The 18,097-nt window shown below is 39.9% G+C and overlaps 1 protein-coding gene across 2 annotated transcripts in view; it reads left to right on the plus strand.

Annotated features, from left to right (window-relative positions):
• LOC136864911 (endoplasmic reticulum metallopeptidase 1) overlaps positions 1-18,097 on the plus strand; it is a 500,707-nt gene that overhangs the window by 170,950 nt on the left and 311,660 nt on the right. For both annotated transcript variants that reach the window (XM_067142320.2, XM_067142319.2), the window contains exon 4: positions 10,167-10,644. In XM_067142320.2, the coding sequence (XP_066998421.2) occupies positions 10,167-10,644 (478 nt within the window). The remainder of the gene's footprint in view (positions 1-10,166; positions 10,645-18,097) is intronic.

An 18,097-nucleotide genomic window follows, 5' to 3' on the forward strand; every position in this document is an offset into this window, starting at 1 on the left:
TAGACACTGTCACTGAAAACGTCTGCAGCAATCCTAAGCGCTACTGGAGTCTCATCAACACGCAGAGAAGGACCGAGCAGATTCCTGTCAGCGTGAGCCACAACGATCAGATGGCGCCGATCGCAGTGAACTGTTCAACGTGTTTTTCTCCTCCAACTTCTCCCCTCCCTTACAAAACCACCCGCTCCCTCCCGTAGGTACAGCTTCAAACAGAATCCTATCAAGCATAACTACCACACCAAGTGAAGTTCATAACCTTCTTCAAACTCTTCGTACCAACAAAGCTATCGGTGCTGACACTATAGGTCCTCTTTTCCTAAAAAATACTGCCAGCACTCTTTGCGTACCTCTCTCTAAATTATTTAACAGATGTTTTGCCGCAGACTATTTTCCTATTACCTGGAAACAGGCAAATATTGTTCCACTTCTCAAATCAGGCAACAAATTTAATGTCTAATCTTACCGACCAATTTCTATTCTCCCCACACTATCGCTTATCGTTGAAAAAGTTATACACCAGTGTCTCCTCGCATTCACTTTGCCGTATATCTCAACCAAGCAGCATGGTTTTCTACCAGGTGGCTCTTGTCTAACAAACCTGGCCACTCTGCATACCTTTGCATCACATGCCATTGCAGCTAAATCACAGGTGAATATCTTTTACATTGACATTTTGAAAGCTTTCGATTCTGTAGACCATACTCTGTTGTTCCATAAACTCTCCGAACAATTTAATATACATGGCAGTCTTCTGACCCTTCTTCCTGGCTTCCTGGACATATGTTGGCAGAGAGTGGTAATATCAGGCACTTCATCCTCATGGTTACCAGTCACCACTGGTGTCCCACAAGGCAGTACTCTTGGCCCCTTGCTGTTTTCTTTGTTTATGTGCGATCTGCCATCCAAACTCAACGAAATAGCGAATACCCTACTCTTTGCTGATGACTGCAAGATATTTAGGGAGATCAGGAATCCAGCAGATCCAGCTCTGTTACAGTCCTCACTTAATGCCCTGTCCAACTGGTGCCGTACTTGGAAACTTATCCCCAATTCACAAAAATGCAGTCACATCACTATAACACTAAGTAAATCTCCTCTACTGATATCATATTAAGTACTCGACAAGCTCATCACCGTAGTTATGCAACAGCGTGACCTAGATATAATATTCGATACAATATTACAATTTAAGACCCACATGGAAACATATACGAGGACGGTTTGAAAAGTTCTAAGAATCACCGCTAGATGTCAGTGCTAGAGCAACGAGGTTCCCCTGCAATAATCACACATCCTTTGTGAGTAAACACGTGGTGCGTCAGTGCTCTAGCTGCAGGAGTGTGGTAGTGACAATTCTTTGTTTTTGTTCCCACGTAGTGATTTGTGACAATGGGAAAAACTGAGATTCGAGCAGTGATTAAATACTTTGTAAAGAAAGGTATGAAAGCAAAGGAAATTCATGCCGACTTTCAGAACACACTGGGGGACTCTGCTCCTTCATTTTCAACTGTTGCCAAGTGGACCAGCGAGTTTAAATTTGGTTGGGAGAGCTTGGATGATGATCCGCGTAGTGGACGGCCAAAAAATGTTACGACCCCAGAATTTTTTGCAAAAGTGCATAAAACAGTCATGGAGGATCGTTGACTGAATGTGCGGGAGATTGCTGAAGCTGTAGGGATGTCTTCTGAACAGGTATATTATATGTTAAGTGAAGAATTGGGTATGAAAAAATTATCCGCAAGATGGGTGCTGCGGCTCTTGACATTGGACAATAAACGCACCAGATTGGAAATGTCCGAACAAAGTCTGGCCCGTGTTCAGTGCAACCAACAAGATTTTTTTGTGCCGGTTTGTGACTACAGATGAAATTTGGTTCCACTACTATACCCCAGAGACAAAACAGCAGTCAAAGCAGTGGAAACATGCTGATTCACCACTACCAAAGAAAGAAAAGGCAGTGCGTTTGGCCGGAAAGGTCATGGCCTCAGTTTTCTGGGATGCGAAAGATCGACCTACTATTTTTTAGAGGAGTACAACTACAATTGTGTAAACAAGAAGGCCTATGGAACTCATCGGCAGCACCAATAAGGAAACACATACCTATAATGACACGCCTACGCATGGAAATCCAACAAAAGAGGAAGGAAGCAAAAAGACCAAGTATATATACTAGAAAAATCCAGCGGGAAACAGTAGAAGAAAGCGAGGAAAACATCGGGAAAGCTAGAAACCTAATAGAAGAAGAAAGACTAGAAGAAGCCCTAGCAACAGCCACCAAAGTAATAACGAAAGCTATAATAGTAAAGGAAAGAAGACACGCACAAGCTTGGTTTGACCAAGAGTGTTACAAGGAAAGAAAAGCAACTCTAAAGGCCCTGAATGCAGCAAAATTATACAGACGCCCAGAAGACTTAACAGCATATGCAGAGAAAAGTAAAAAATATAAAGAACTAATAAAAAAGAAAAAAGGAGAATATACAGAGAAACAAGGAAGGCTACTTTTTTTTTTTTGCTAGAGGCTTTACGTCGCACCGACACAGATAGGTCTTATGGCGACGATGGGATAGGAAAGGCTTAGGAGTTGGAAGGAAGCAGCCATGGCCTTAATTAAGGTACAGCCCCAGCATTTGCATGGTGTGAAAATGGGAAACCACGGAAAACCATTTTCAGGGCTGCCGATAGTGGGATTCGAACCTACTATCTCCCGGATGCAAGCTCACAGCTGCGCGCCTCTACGCGCACGGCCAACTTGCCCGGTAAACAAGGAAGGAAACAAGCCGAGGAAGCAAAATCAGACCCATACATAGCGCTGAAAAAGAAGACATCAATCGCAACAGGAGAAATTCATATGGAGAACTGGGAACATCATTTCTCGAACATACTGAATAAGGAAGGGCTGAAGCAAGCACATGACATAGAAACAGCAGAACCCGCACATGCTGTGGAGCCAATAACAACGTATGAAATTAGGAAAGCAATACAAGGAGGGAGAAACAAGAAATCCGCAGGACCAGACAAAATTTACATGGAACACTTAAAAGATTCACTTGGCGAGATGGAAGAACTGTGGAAAGACCTAATGAACAAATGTATACAGACTGGGAAAATACCAGAGGGATGGAACACAGCGACTCTAAAGATATTGTTCAAAGGAAAAGGGAGCAGAACATTACTAGACTCATTTAGAGGAATAGCACTAGAAAATGCATCCTTTAAAATTTTCAAGAAGATACTAAATGAAAGATTACTGGAAGCCTTCAGTGGGTACATTCCAGAAAATCAATTCAGTTTTATGAAAGGCAGGAGCACGGTCCAGGCAGTGAAATACCTAATAAATCAGGTAGAAGAAGCCTTAACACACAAAGGAGGGAAATATCACGCAGTCTTTGTTGATTTCAAGAAGGCATTCAACTCAATCGACAGGCGAAAGCTAATCGAGAAAATGAAATTGACAATCGGTGAGAGAGACCCACTAGTGAGAATAGTTGAAGCATGTCTACAGAGGAACATAATCCGAATAAACAACAACGTAGAAATTTCTGAAGACATAATACAGATGAACGGAGTTATGCAAGGGGATCCCGTGAGTCCCACACTTTTCAACATTTATACACCAGATGTGAACCGCATAGTAGAGGAAGGATCAAAAGCAGAGCTGATCCTATACGCAGATGACATGTTGATCGGAGCGAAAGAAAAGGAGGATGTGCAAAGGGCAGTCCGCAGACTAGAGACCTGGGCGGAGGAAAACAGCCTACAGATAAATGAAGAAAAGACAGTACAAATGACCTTCAGAAAAGGTGGGAAATCAATGCCCAAAGACAACATAACATTACACCAAAAGCCATTACAAAAGGTACGAAATTACAAATATTTGGAAATAACACTACAGACAATGGCGGCGTCCTTTGGTATACATATTCAAGAAAGAACGGCAGCAGCAATCAGAGTCTCATACAGCATCCAAAACATTTCAAACCTATCAATCAGCACGGTGATGAGACTTTTCAAGACGACAGTAGCGCCAGTGATAACATATGGAATTGAGATCGTGTGGGAAAAGCTGAAGATCAGAGACCTGATGAGAATAGAAAGAATAAAAGCAATGTTCATAAAGAGGATTACCCAAGTCGGAAAGACAGCGCCATCTCGGATGGTATTATTATTTATAAGTTTCATATTCCGTATTGATTGGATTCAATGTAATAGAGAAGAAAAATGTTCCACCGATCAATACATTTATTGTGAATGAATTATTGCACTAGTACCGGTTTCGACCTATCTTGGCCATCATCAGCTAGCACACAAATTTACAGTCATAGGACAAAATTACAAAGATGTTACGTAAGAGCATCCAGATGTCTAAAAAGAAATAGAAGTAAAATATATTGCAGTATGTAGCGTTAAAATATCTCTGATTAAAAGTGGTGATGGTTAGAATAAACTAAAACCTATTGATTGAGCATGGACATGAGTACATAAACACATTAAAATATATATGCCACATCATAAGACACTAAAAAATATAGCACATTAAACACATTAAAACATGGTATATTTTAAAAACGTCTATTAAAATTTGAGTTCATGTTGCGTTGCATTCATTCTTCAATCCTCTTGTAGTTCTTGTGTTGATTAAGTTGAATATCGAGAATGTTCTATGGCTGATATACTTTGTATTGGTATGTTATAAGAACTCTTGTCATTAAAATTTGAAATTTGAGTACTGTGCAATTCAACTGTTGATGTAGTCAGGTGAAATTTATATATACAGCAAGATAGGGTTTAATTTTAGAGCAGTTGGTGGTGACACTTCTCTCGTCTATGCACGTTATATGGTTGTTATTATTGTTGCTGTGGAGGTTGTGTACCGATATGTTTGGAGATTTGTTGTGCTCTGCTGCGAGTACGTCTGGGGCTCATGTGAGAAGATGGATCAGATGATGAAGATACATTATCATATATAGACATAATGAGTGATGATGAGGAGTTTATACCACAACAGTGTGATAATGTGTCTAATAATGATAGCGATTCGGCTAATGAAAATATTCATGCAGCGACTTTGTATCTCCAATAGAGGCAGTTACTCCTTCACCTAACCGTGATCAATCTAGCAGCAGAGGACGATCCCTTAACCACGGGCTACCTGTTTGAAGAGGAAGGGGACGAGGTGGGAGAGGTCATGAACTGGTAAAGCCTCCTTCATTTGTAGTACCAGGGGATAAGTTATGCAGTAAGAAGGGAACAACTATTTGGACTGTTGTCGACAGTAGTGGGAACCCTCCTCGACGGATGATTGCGCAGAATGTACTGAAAGAGGCAGCAAGGCCTACTTCTCATGCAAAGTGTAAAGAAGAGACTAATATCAAGGTTAATGCCTAGTGTTTATTCATTGACACAACCATGTTGAAGTACATGGTGTACAGAGAGCGAAGCTCGTAGACAGGCATTGGATAACAATTAGTCTAATTCTTTGGTGCTTTTATTGCTTTGTTATATGCCCGTGGAGCTGTAACCGTACGTATGTACGACTCCCGAGTTTTTAGGTTAGGAAATTTTCGTATATAGTTTGTTAGGTTAAAATCATGTAATTTTGTTTATTTACCATGTAAAAACGTAATATTATAAGAAGAATGTATAGTTAGGGAATATTGCATATGTTCATCATTATATTTTGTATAAATTTCCGTTTGGGTAAGAGTCTGTAAATATGGCCTAGCCGTAAGGATTGTGCAACCGGGAAAACTGCGACTATATCGGGAAGGACGGTTGAAGTCAGTTGGATGTGTTGCAACAGGTGGCTTGAAAACACGGGGTACGGCAGGTTGTATCGGTTGAAGAATTGGGGTGAATCAATGTGGACATACATGAGTGGACGGTCTATGTCACATCATATACTCGATAGCCAATGCGAGGGCTTTGTTTTGAGCGAGGTTTGTGTTGACAGAGTGACGCGGGAAGAAGTGCCGGTGTGAGCGTTGCTACCACTAAACTTTTCAGGACGCGATTACCACGTGTAGCAAGCATATATAAGTGTGTACGCGTGTGCGGCGAGTTATTCCGATTCTGATTCTCATCCTGTTTCTGATTCTGATTCTCATTGTGTTTCTGACTCTGATGCTGATACTGTGTGTTTCTCATTTGTACTGGTCTGCGGGAGCGACGTATTTGCGCAGTTTGCTATACGATCTGCTATTGTACGTGAGTATCTGTTACGGAGCGATCATGGTATAATCTCAACAACTTACCGGCTTTGCAGTGGACTTTCTGTAAAAGAAAGTGTTTGTTTGGAACTTGTCACCCGAGTATGCAGCTTCAGTTGATGAAGAATTTTGCTATTTGCTTGCCTATGGAGATGTAACACTTTCTGTCCAGCCAGCAATTGGAAAGAATTCAAGACGTCGACGAAGAAGTGTAAATAAGGTTAGGGATGCTCGTCTTAAGAAGGTTGCATCCATATGTAGAGAAATAGTCGTCGTACTTTTCTCTACCAGATTAGAATTCACGGTAACAGTGGAGTGCGAAGGGGCTCTTACCTGGAGGTATGTTAAAAGTATAATGATGTTCTATGTTTATTGAAGATTTTAAAGATGTGTAATTTGCCTTTGTAAGACGGCAAACGAGTAAATATCGTGAAGAGATGATTTTGTTGGGTGGTATTGTGTATATTAGCTCTATGTAAACAGCAAGCACTAAGTGGGTTGCATAAGTGTTTATTTTGTTGGTGTTTGTCACATATTAGTTATTATTCGATGTTCTATGTTTATTGAAGATTTTAATGATGTGTAATTTGCCTTTGTAAGACGGCAAACGAGCAAATATCGTGAAGAGATGATTTTGTTGGGTGGTATTGTGTATATTAGCTCTATGTAAACAGCAAGCACTAAGTGGGTTGCATAAGTGTTTATTTTTGTTGGTGTTTGTCACATATTCGTTCTTATTCTGGGAGTAAAGTCATAGAATCAAACTTTAAGTGAGTCTTTTGTCAGTGGAGTGAGGCTGAACCTGGCATGTTACCCAAATTTAATTTCAGGGGTTATATAGCAACAGGTAAGGTTACAAAGCAAGTCTGGAGCCTCGTCAGCCTGATGACCGTCGCCTTGAGAGAGAGAGTGGCTCGTTGCTCTACACCATTAAATATTCCTGCAATTGTTTTGCAGGTGGCGCCCATTATCCTTGTTATTTACACTTATTTGAGTCAACGTTTATCTGTTCAGTATTTCAGTAGTTTGCAGAAGTTACAGAGCTTATAAACTTACTAGTCTTGCCGTAGATCATATGTGGTCATCTTTATGCGTCCCTCTATCTTTATTAACAGTATGGCAAGAAACAGGTTCAAGGAAATACTGAGGTGTTTGCATTTTGATCTCCACAAAACTAGATCCACTCATTTGCAGACAGATAAATTTGGTGTCTGCTGTTCGGAGATTTCTTGATAATTGTTATGCATACTAAAGTTCCAGTAAATGTTCTCCACAGTGCCTGGGTGCTGCTGTGTGAGGTTTCATCAGCAGTTAAGTTGGCACCACGGCTGCTGCCGCTTGTATCAAAACCGACCGACCGACCAGTTTTGTACACCTGCCTGTTCCCGGTACATCGTGGACTGATTTGCTCACATGAAATTTACTTATCAAATCCTGAATGGTATCCCGGTTTGGACACTTTGAATTAGGAAACCGTGCTTGAAATTTTAGTTTAACATTTTCTGTAAACCGATCGCCTTTGCAAAAACGAATTCCACAAAAAAAACCACCTTTCTCTTCGGTTGTAAACATTACCGCCTGTATTCTGTTGCACTATTTCAGTAATCTATCTGAACGTTCACTCACTGCATTACACACTGACGATTTCGACAGTCCACAGCTAACACGTGTGGCTTTTCCTATACTGTCACCGTGTTGACCTTGGCCTGTCGGCGAGCGAGCGAGGGTGACAGATGTGACACTTTTGCTGCCAACTAAACTGCTCATGCTACCTTACTCAGCAGCACGCAGGCACTGCGTAGAACATTTCCTGTCGCCCATTATAAACCAGGAGCGAATGTTGCAGCTGATGAATAACTTCCCCAGCAAAGCTCGGTGCAGGTTCACACAGTACATGGCAAGCAAGCCAGATGAATTTGGCATAAAGTTCTGGCTACTGGTAGATTTTGATTCTAAGTCTGTGTGCTGTGGGTTTCCTTATCTTGGGACAGACAAAATATGACCTGCCAATAAATCACTGCCTGAAAATGTTGTGATGAAACTTCTGGACCGATACCTCATGAAAGGATGTAACGTGAAAACTGACAACTTCTTACATCTGTAAAGTTGGCTGAGAGGTTGAAAGAGAAGAAGAGAAGAAAACTAGTATTGTTGGAACAATCGAGTAAGGAAGGAAATCCCGGAGCATACCTGCCAGACCTTCTGATTTACTCAGAAACTTTCCGTTTTTTAACTTGTCTTCCGATTTTCCGATTTACTTGTACTTCTTCCTATTTTTGACCAATATGACCTCCAGTACGGTTAATACTCTTCCCGTAGGACAAATTATTGTCTGCTTGTGTAATTTATGCAACATCATTTTCAGACGTGTTTATTTGATGCTTTATTTGGCAAGTGTAGCCTATTGTCCATTGCCTTCGTGTATTGTGTTTCCCGCTCACTAAGCATTGTGTGTGTTTTACGGTTGGGAATTTGGTAAGGTAATTGACCTACAAGCAAGGGAGGCTAGCGCGCGCAAGCGACTCCGTTAATTGGGATGAAAAATTGAGTTTCTTATTGTGTGGTTTGCACGCTGTTAACATCGTTTCTGTCCGTAGTTTCGTTATAGTTGCAGGCCATGTGTTTTTTCTTGGGGTTCTGTGCTTTTCTCCCTGTCAATGTCCGAGGTTAATAATGTATGGGACATATTGATCTGTTGGTATGTGGTAGTTTTGTGTATTTCAGTGCATTTGTGTTCATTCTTAGGTCATCATTTTAATGCCTTGAATGTATTTCAGATAGCTGTATCAGTGACAGTTTCTGATATTTTCTCTTCACATTATGGTCACAAAACATGACAAACATTATGTCCAGTTGTTCAGAGATACCTATAAAATTGAATTTCCTTTCATGTTGCAGGCTAATAAACAAAACTATTTTGCATTTTGTTCCATGTTTGTTACATTTTCCTGTAACCATTTTTATGATTTCTTAGTAACTGTAGATATGTGTGCCTTTTATGTTGTCCTATTTCATTGAGACCATGGCAGGTTATACGTGATGAAATCCAAGAATTTAAAAAATCTTCCTAATTTTGATTTCTAAAAGTTGGCAGTTATGCTGGAGACAATAAAGTCATGAATTTGTATGAGACTGTCATACTTCAGAAGGCATCTCACATTACTCTCACAGTATATCAAGGAAAAGTGAAAAAGAATGTGCATCTGCCAAGCAGTCTATATCCGAGCGTTCATGTCAGTGAAGAAAACAAGAAGCTCCCTAGTACTACTGAATTTTACAACAGAACTAAGTATGGTGTGCATGTAGTTGATCAAATGACATGTAAATACAGCTCTAGGGCTGGATGCCAAAGGTATATGTATTTTGCAACATACTTGATCTAGTACACCGAAACATGTTCTGTAATCTGTAATAAATAATGTTGTAAATATCATCCAACAACATTGCATATGTATTGAAAAGGTGGAACCCGCTATATGCTAATTTAATTGTGGTATTTTTACCATCTCATAAATTTTCACACAGGCATTTAGGAGAAAGTCTGCCGAAATATTTTACTGTTACCTGTTAGAAGTGAAAGCAAATGAACAATGATTGATATTGAGCAATGGATTGATCTGTATACAATAATTCCAATGGTTAACTATGTTGTTTTAAAATAAGTTATTGAACATTCACATGTTCCCTAGACCCTGAATGCTAAATATATAACAGTAAGTGGCAATGGTCAAAATGACTGCCTGTAGCAGGGAAGTTCGGCCGTTCTAGTGTTAAAATTCACATGGTCTGTTTTACCATATTTTGTTAGAGACTATGAAATATAATTTCCTTAAAACAGATGGTCCCGTATGTCCCATTGTCATACTGTCTTTCATTTTATAATTTGTAATCTTGTAGTGCATAGTAGTGTTTTTTCAATTTAGTAAAGTGTGTAATATATGCTACTATTCTTATTTACAGAATGTGGAACACATATATGAAAAGCGTTTACTGTCCAGATATGTATATCTGGCAGTTGTGTCTTGGGTGGTGCTAATTTATTGTGTGTGGTTCTGCAATGGCCACCTACCTACACAATGGACAAAAGCTGACACGAAGTCAGACCCTGAACATTTTATTGAAGAATATGCAGCATTCAACTTAAAACAGCTGACTGAACTCGGACCGAAGATCTTCGGAACCTATGCCAATGACGTCCTTGCCGTCGAGTTCCTGAAGCGGGAAATCTCATATTTAGCGACTCGAAGCAGTTCAACCAATAAAATTGAGTACGATGTACAGAGAGCAAGTGGATGTTATTATTTATCCTTCCAACCTCACGGCTTTGTGAATTGCTATGAGGGTGTTGTAAATATCATCGTGAGGTTAACATCTTATATAAGCACTGGGAGTGCATTACTTGTTAACTGTCATTTTGACTCGGTTCCTGGAAGTCCAGGTAAGTAATTCAGATGGTATTTTCATGTTTGGTATAGGCTATAAACATAGCTCAATACTGTATGTGCTCAATATTTTATAGGTTTGGGATTTTTCAGAACTGTGTTTATTTGTATGGTCTATGGTGTGGGTTACTGTAATCACATCCTAGTTCGTGAACCATGAGCAACGGCTGAGTAGCCTAATAAGTGGTCCTGAGAGTCAGGATACCAGTTGCTATGGAATGGGAGTGGGCATACAAGTATGAAGGATGAGTTTTCCATCTAATTAATACTTAATTTTACAAAATGTTTAGAATTATTTACATTAAAACAGTACCGGTTTTAACCTATTTACAGGTCGACAGGTTCACCAACAGCTGATGATGGCCTATTTACAGGTCGAAACCAGTACTGTTCTAATGTAAATAATTCTAAACCTTTTGTAAAATAAAGTACTGATTAGGTGAAAAACTCATCCTTCATGCGTGTGTGCTTAAATGATCAATACGGACAATGAAACTGATAGATTATAGTAGGGAGTGGGCATCTCGGACATATTCTGAGTCATGGCCCTCCTTGTGCTCAGGCGGCTAGGACGATACAATTCACTGGTGGTCCATAACCCATTAGAGGAGAGATCCTCACTTGAACTATGTGTAAGTAGGGTAGCATCCTGCTTCATGAATTTACCGAGCTCGGAACATTTTTTTTTTTGCTATGGGCTTGACGTCGCACCGACACAGATAGGTCTTACGGCGACAATGGGATAGGAAAGGCCTAGGAGTTGGAAGGAAGCGGCCGTTGCCTTAATTAAGGTACAGCCCCAGAATTTGCCTGGTGTGAAAATGGGAAACCACGGAAAACCATTTTCAGGGCTGCCGATAGTGGGATTTAAACCTACTATCTCCCGGATGCAAGCTCACAGCCGCGCGCCTCTACGCACACGGCCAACTCGCCCGGTCAGAACATTTTAAGCAACCCCCCAGACCTTTGGGAGTAACAGAGTCGCACTCCCATTTGACAGGCGAGGGACTCCTTGTAAACAACTTGGCGAACGAAATGTAATTCGATGGGGAGCTATCAATATTAATGGGGCGTATGGAGGAAAGAAAGTAGAAACTGGCTGAGTCAGCAAAGAGGATGCGTCTGGATGTACTAAGAGTGAGTGATATTCGGGTAAGGGGAGATAATGAGGAAGAGATAGAAGATTATAAAATGTACTTGACGGGTGTTAAAAAGGGAACGGCAGAGTGTGGATTAGGGCTGTTTATCAGGAATACTATTGCACACAACATAGTTTCTGTTAGGCATGTAAATCAGCAAATGATTTGGGTAGTTTTGGCTGTTGGGGGAATTAGGGCAAGAATTGTCTCAGTGTATTCACCACGTGAGGGTGCAGATGAGGATGAAGTTGACAACTCTAATGAAGCATTGAGTGACATCGTAGTCATGGTGAACAGCAAGGATAGGATAGTGCTAATGGGTGATTTCATTTCAAGAGTTTGAAATAGAATTGAAGGATATGAGAGAGTGATTGGTAAATGTGGGGAAGATATGGAAGCTAATGGGAATGGGAAGCGTTTGGTGGACTTCTGTGCTAGTATGGGTTTAGCAGTTATGAATACATTCTTCAGGCACAAGGCTATTCACCGCTACACATGGGAGGCTAGGGGTACCAGATCCATAATAGACTATATCTTAACCGACTTTGAATTCAGGAAATCTGTTAGGAATGTACGAGTTTTCTGGGGATTTTTAAAACGTATAAGGGTAGAAAATCTCCAGGATGAGGAAATTAGACAGAAGTACATGGATATGATTAGTTAGAAATTTCGAACAGTGGACAGTTAGCAGGTTCAGGATACAGAAGGAGATGGGTGGCATACAGGGATGCTGTAGTAGAAACAACAAGGGAATGCCTAGGAACGACTGTGTGTAAAGATGGGAAAATGCGATCATCTTGGTGGAATGATGAAGTGAGAGCAGCTTGTAAACGTAAAAAGAAGGCTTATCAGAAATGGCTCCAAACAGGGGCCGATGCAGACAGAGAATTGTACGTAGATGAGAGAAACAGAGCGAAGCAAATAGTTGTTGAATCCAAACAGAAGTCATGGGAAGATTTTGGTAATAGCCTGGAAAGTCTAGATCAAGCAGCAGGGAAACTTTCCTGGACGGTAATAAAGAATCTTAGGAAGGGAGAGAAAAAGGAAATGAACAGTGTTGTGGGTAATTCAGGTGAACTCTTAAATCCCAGGGAATCAGTGGACAGGTGGAGGGAAAAATTTGTATATCTCAATGTAAAAGAAAATCTTCCTGGTGGTGTTGCGATCCACCAAGCTCATGGGGAGGTGGAAAATTATGTTGATGAAATTACGCTTGAGGAAGTGGAAAGGATGGTAAATAAACTCCACTGTCACAAAGCAGCAGGAATGGATGAAATTATACCTGAAATGGTGAAGTATAGTGGGAAGGCAGGGATGAAATGGCTATCATAGAGTAGTAAGATTAGCATGGAGTGTTGGTATGGTACCTTCAGATTAGACAAAAGCAGTAATTGCTCCTATCTATAAGCAAGGGAATAGGAAGGATCGCAACAACTATCGAGGTATCTCATTGATTAGTATACCAGGCAAAGTATTCACTGGCATCTTGGAAGGGAGGATGCAATCATTCGTTGAGGGGAAGTTGGATGAAAACCAGTGTGGCTTCAAACCACAGAGAGGCTGCCAGGATCAGATTTTCAATATGTGCCAGGTAATTGAAAAATGCTACGAGAGGAATAGGCATTTGTGTTTATGTTTCGTAGATCTAGAGAAAGCATATAACGGGGTATCAAGGGAAAAGATGTTCACCATATATTGGGGACTGTGGAATTAAAGGTAGATTATTAAAATAAATCAAAGGCATTTATGTTGACAATTGGGCTGCAATGAGAATTGATGGTAGAATGAGGTCTTGTTTCAGGGTGCTTACAGGGGTTAGACAAGGCTATAATCTTTCACCTTTGTTGTTCATAGTTTACATGGATCATCTGCTGAAAGGTATAAAGTGGCAGGGAGGGATTCAGTTAGGTGGAAATGTAGTAAGGCTGGTTTCACACCAAGGAAGTCTTTACAAGTCAATCCAGTCACGTCTGGGTACGTCTAGGTCCATCAAGGCCAAGCCCGTGTAGTTAAGTCCTGTGGTTTCAAACCAAGCACGTCCAGTCCAGTCATATCCCCAGAAGAATGGACAAGGTGGTTATAGAATTCAGTTTTCTTTCTGCCTTGGAAATGGAAGGCGAGCTAGTTAAATTTATAGTTTTGCGCCGGATAGTTCACTGGGAAAAAAAAAAAAAAAGGCATGATCGCGATTGTGGGTTCATGGAGCTTTCTCTCATTTGTTTCCCGACTTGGTGAACGATACGTTCAAATTTCATATTTTTTTCTGAATGAGATATAAAAGTTTTGTGAAGCTTAATGGCCTGGTTAGAATGCAAGTTGAAAAGCAAAACACTAATTACCGAAAGGCCATACAACCAGAGCTTCAGCTAGCAATATTTTTAAAGTAAGTTAACACAAATACTACTTTTAATGCAAATTAGTATTCATTACACCACACAAAATAATTTCAATACAAATTATTTTATTTTAACATAAATATTATAATTACAGTGATATTAACATAATTACAAAGCACAGTAAATTTTATAAAAGGAAATCCACTTTTCCAGACTCATGCACAAAACAAAAGAAGGAATAATGCTAAATAACTACACTGCTCAGAATGTGACTCGTGTTGTTAAAAGAATGAAACTGGACTGGACTGACGCATCAGAATCAAGCCCGGTTTAGTTCTCCTTCCACTTGATGGGACTGGTTTAACCTTGCTTTGACTGAGACTTGGTCTGTGTGAATGAAGTATAGCTGTGGTTGCCTAAAACAAAGGGATATTCCCGTGTTGGATTTTCCTGTTGACGGACTAGACGTGACTGGACGGGCTTGACGTAACTGGATGTGTTTGATGTTTAACCAGCCTATGCTGACGACTTGGTCTTAATGGCAGATTGTGCCTAAAGCCTGCTGTCTGATATCATGGAACTTGGAAATAGGAGCTATGAGTATTGTATGGAAATGAGCTTTTCGAAGACTAAATTGATGTCAGTAGATAAGAAATTCAACAGAATTGAATGTCATGTTGTTGATACAAAGCTGGAACAGGTTGATAATTTTAGGTATTTAGGTTGTGTGTTCTCCCAGGATGGTAATATAGTAAGCGAGATTGAATCAAGGTGTAATAAAGCTAATGCAGTGAGCTCGCAGTTGCGATCAACAGTGTTCTGTAAGAATCAAGTCAGCTCCTGGACGAAACTACTGTATCTTTACATTGGTCGGTTTTCAGACCAACTTTGCTTTACGGGAGCGGAAGTTGGGTGGACTCAGGATATGTTATTCTTAAGTTAGAAGTAACAGACATGAAAGTAGCGAGAATGATTGCTGGTACAAACAGGTGGTAACAATGGCAGGAGGGTACTCAGAATGACGAGATAAAGGCTAAGTTAGGAATGAACCCAATGGATGAAGCTGTACGCATAAACGGGCTTCTGTGGTGGGGTCATTTGATGCGAATGGAGGAGGATAGGTTACCTAAGAGAATAATGGACTCTGCTATGGGGGGTAGGAGAAGTCGAGGGAGACCTAGACGACAATGTTTAGACTCAGTTTTTAGAGATTTAAAGATAAGAGATATAGAACTAAATGAGGCCACATACAAATTGCAAATAGAGGATTATAGTGACGTTTAGTAAATTCAGGAGGCTTGCAGACTGAACTCTGGAAGGCATAATGGTCTATTATGATAATGCATGTATGTGTTTAATTGTTTGTGGTTGATTTTTTTATTGTAATTGTAGCATTTGAAACAATGAAATAGGAAGTGTCATTAGCTCATTTGCTTAGCTGCTGCTTTTCCACCTGGAAGGCTTAGGTTCAAATCCCGTTCTATTCTTGATTAAAATGTTCATGCCCAAAGTCACATGGTGTCAGGAAAGGCACCTAGTTTTATACCCTTGTCCAAAATCAAAATGCCCCCCTATGGGTGAGGGACGCAGATGAAGAATACACCCACGGTATCTCCTGCCTTTTGTAATAGGTGACTAAAACGGGCAACCAAGTGGGTGGTTTTATTAGAACCATGAGGCTACTCGTGATTAGTACCATCACGCGGGGAACACCATGGGTCGCCTTTACTTGCGAGTAGTACCACTATGTTAGGTAGCCCGCGTGGTGGCCATGATCATTTTATGGCACTGAAGTCTAAACGGTCTGACACCGTGGTTAGCCGGTTCGAGTCCCATTGGTCGAAAAGATTTTCACCATCAGAATGTTGCTGGCAGGTTAGGGGAGGTGGCGGTATACAATTTCTAATCACTAGATTGCGTGCCAAAAGCCTGCTCATGTGGTGTGAGGGCATATGACGCTGTTGATGGTGATTCATCCATTGGATGGGGACATTAAGCATTGAGCAGACCCCTTGGTGCTATTCGACAGGAGTAGACTATGTGCCGGCACTGGGTTTCACCCTCTCCCTACTATCATATATCACGTCCTTCATTTCATCTGATTAACTCCTCTGATGAGGTTGACATCAGGAAGGGCATCCGGTCACAAAAGCCCGCCACGACAGATTCATCTCGCCTCATACCCGACCCCATAGAGAAACGGGACAATGGTTTAACAAACAACAGGACCACTATGTTAGGTACACAATAGGTTTGTGATTAGTAGCAGCACAGAGTGGTTAACTGTGGGTTTTCAGTACCTGTGATTAGGTACCATTGTGAGGAACACCACGGGTCTGGGATTTGCCCGTGATTAGTACCCACTATATGAGGAACACCACGGGAATACCAGCGCCCGTGATAGTACACCAACGTGAGGAACACCATGGGTTTGCATTGCCTACGAGCGACGCCATTATGTGAGAAACACCATATGTCTGCGTTACCTGTGTGACGTACAATGCTTGTGAGTATTACCATAATGTGTGGAACACTGTAGGTCTACGCTACTTTTGATTAGTGCCGCAACATGAGTAATACCATGGTTCTACTTTACTAGCGATTGATGCAAGTGCTATAACAGGTATGACTTGAAACAATGTTCTCTCACCCACGGGTAACTAATGCAGATATCGAGCTCGAATTATTATTATTATTATTATTATTATTATTATTATTATTATTATTATTATTATTATTATTATTATTATTATTATTATTATTATTATTATTATTATTATTATATTATTATTATTATTATTATTATTATTATTATTATTATTATTATTATTATTATTATTATACGATTATGGTTATCATTATTATTGCTTGTATCTATAGCTATGAAGTGTTACATCCATTTAGTATTAGTATTGTTATTATTATTATTACATCATATATACTGTACCCGACGTAGTCAGTCTGCGAACACGAGACACCCCAGGGGTGCTCAGTTCGATGGCTGTAGGCTTATAAAATAAATGAATGTGGCAGGATTATCATAGGGTTCATCGAATAAGCATGTTCCAGGTATAGAACAAATATGACACTTTTATTTAAACAAATGAGATATTAGCCATCCTGAAGTCTGTGATTATGACTATGATCACTACGTTATGTAATTTAATATGGCTCTTGATGTAACAAACCTAAGTACAAACAAATGGGATGGTACATGGCAGTTGTTTCCCTAATATTCTAACAGAGTATTTTACATTGTTAAAATTTTTTTTTATCGTCTTTAAAGTAATTAAATTATCTATATAAAGTTGAATCAAAAATTGTCATTCAGAAAAATGAGGTCTGGGCCAAGCCTTCATCGACAATCTGGAAAAAATGTAGTAATTGTAAGAACGGGTATAATAAAGAAATATCCAAGATTCAATAAGTTAACAATTATAGCAAAAATAAAATTTACATTCGTTATCTTAACAATTTTGTAGTTATAAAATGAAAAGTTGAATTTGCCTTGGTTTTCTCTAAGTTAATCCGAGACGTCGGATATACCTGTTCACGTCGTCTCACATCTCTTTTCGTGAGAATTAATACTGAACTTTAAGCATCTGATCAATAATTAAACAAAATAAAACGCCTTCTGAGTTTACGAACATAAGTAAATGGGGAGAATATCATCCATGTGGAAATCCCGTCCACTATCCATCGATAATATCAAAGTGTCACACATTTTCAGAACAGAACACATAGAAAATAATTCTCTAACTACTAGCAAATTACTACATCTACAGCTAACTACGGAAATTATCAAGAAGACTGTGATTACCAAGAAGAAAATATCTACACTATTTACATGTCGACGAGTGTCAATCAACCATATTACTCTCCTGTTAACAGATTTATCACGTTCCGGTAAGATTGAGTTACCTCATGAGAGCGAAAAATTGCATCAACGAATGAACTTGCAGTCACGAATCACA

The sequence above is a fragment of the Anabrus simplex genome, chromosome 2, assembly GCF_040414725.1.
Source record: "Anabrus simplex isolate iqAnaSimp1 chromosome 2, ASM4041472v1, whole genome shotgun sequence".
In the NCBI taxonomy this organism is placed as follows: domain Eukaryota; kingdom Metazoa; phylum Arthropoda; class Insecta; order Orthoptera; family Tettigoniidae; genus Anabrus; species Anabrus simplex.